At 28.3% G+C, this 1,045-nt stretch overlaps 1 protein-coding gene across 1 annotated transcript; it reads left to right on the top strand.

The window, feature by feature from the left end:
* Positions 1-55: 55 nt before the first annotated feature.
* LOC115238598 lies at positions 56-1,041 on the top strand (the record flags this gene model as incomplete). Its single annotated transcript, XM_029812604.1, has 2 exons — positions 56-372; positions 442-1,041. Coding segments are annotated over exons 1-2 (670 nt in total), but the record flags the coding sequence as incomplete, so codon positions are not given.
* Positions 1,042-1,045: the final 4 nt, after the last annotated feature.

Genomic DNA, 1,045 nt, shown 5'->3' with positions numbered 1-1,045 from the left:
TTAAAGTTGAGCTCGATTTAATTTTTAAACCATGTTCTATAATCAGTTGTTAAACAATTAATGAAAGTAATATTTTCCTACGTTTCTATTTAATACGACCTAAGTATGATGAATTTAATTGTTATTGGTATATATATATATATATAAAACAAAAATTTGGAAAACATATAAACATAAGAAAGGCTATTGCTTGAAGGTCAAAATTGTGGGTATCAGCCTGTGGTCGAGAGGAATTGCTTTCAAAGACAGCCATACAACTTTATAATGGTTATAGAGTATGCAAACTTCATTTTGGAAATAATATGTTTCTGAATTATGAGAAAACGAGATTGCAGCCACATGCCGTTCCAAGTTATATTGTGAGAAATAATGGTAAGGTTATTTTCAAATAATACAATAGCCTTAGAATAACATTATACATGATATAATATCATCTCACAGATGAAGAAGCAAGTTCAAGTAGCTCAAATGTAGAAACACACTGCATGAATACCTTAAATATTGAAAATACACAAGAAGAAAATACTGTATTAGATATGACTATATTCAATGAAAAGGATGTAGTATATATAAATAAAACAAAAGTATCAGATGTATCAGAATCAGGAACACAAACATCTTTGTCACTATCTTCTACATCTCCACGAAAAGTACATCTTTATCAGCAGATAAGAGGCTATAAAAGAAGAATAGCCAATTTGGAATTAGAATTAGATAAAGCGAAAAAAGCAAAAAAGGAAGATATTAATACATTAGATATGTTATTAGACAAATATTTTCCAAAACAAACATCCGAATTTTTAAAAATGCAAGTACGTCTCTTTCAAAAGGATGCGAAAGGTAGAAGATACGATAGCGCTTCATTCAAACAATATTGTTTATCGATATATTTTTCAAGTCCTAAAGTATATAAAGATTTAGCAAATAAATTATTTAGTTTACCTAGCTGTGCAACTTTAAAAAGATTTACACAGAACTATTACATATGTCCAGGATTACAAGAGAATGTATTTCAAATACTAAAAATTAAGATTGACGGTTTGCC

This window comes from Formica exsecta, unplaced genomic scaffold (genome assembly GCF_003651465.1).
Source record: "Formica exsecta isolate Colony F162 unplaced genomic scaffold, ASM365146v1 C16379015, whole genome shotgun sequence".
Lineage (NCBI taxonomy): Eukaryota > Metazoa > Arthropoda > Insecta > Hymenoptera > Formicidae > Formica > Formica exsecta.
This window is presented reverse-complemented; position numbering and strand designations above follow the sequence as displayed.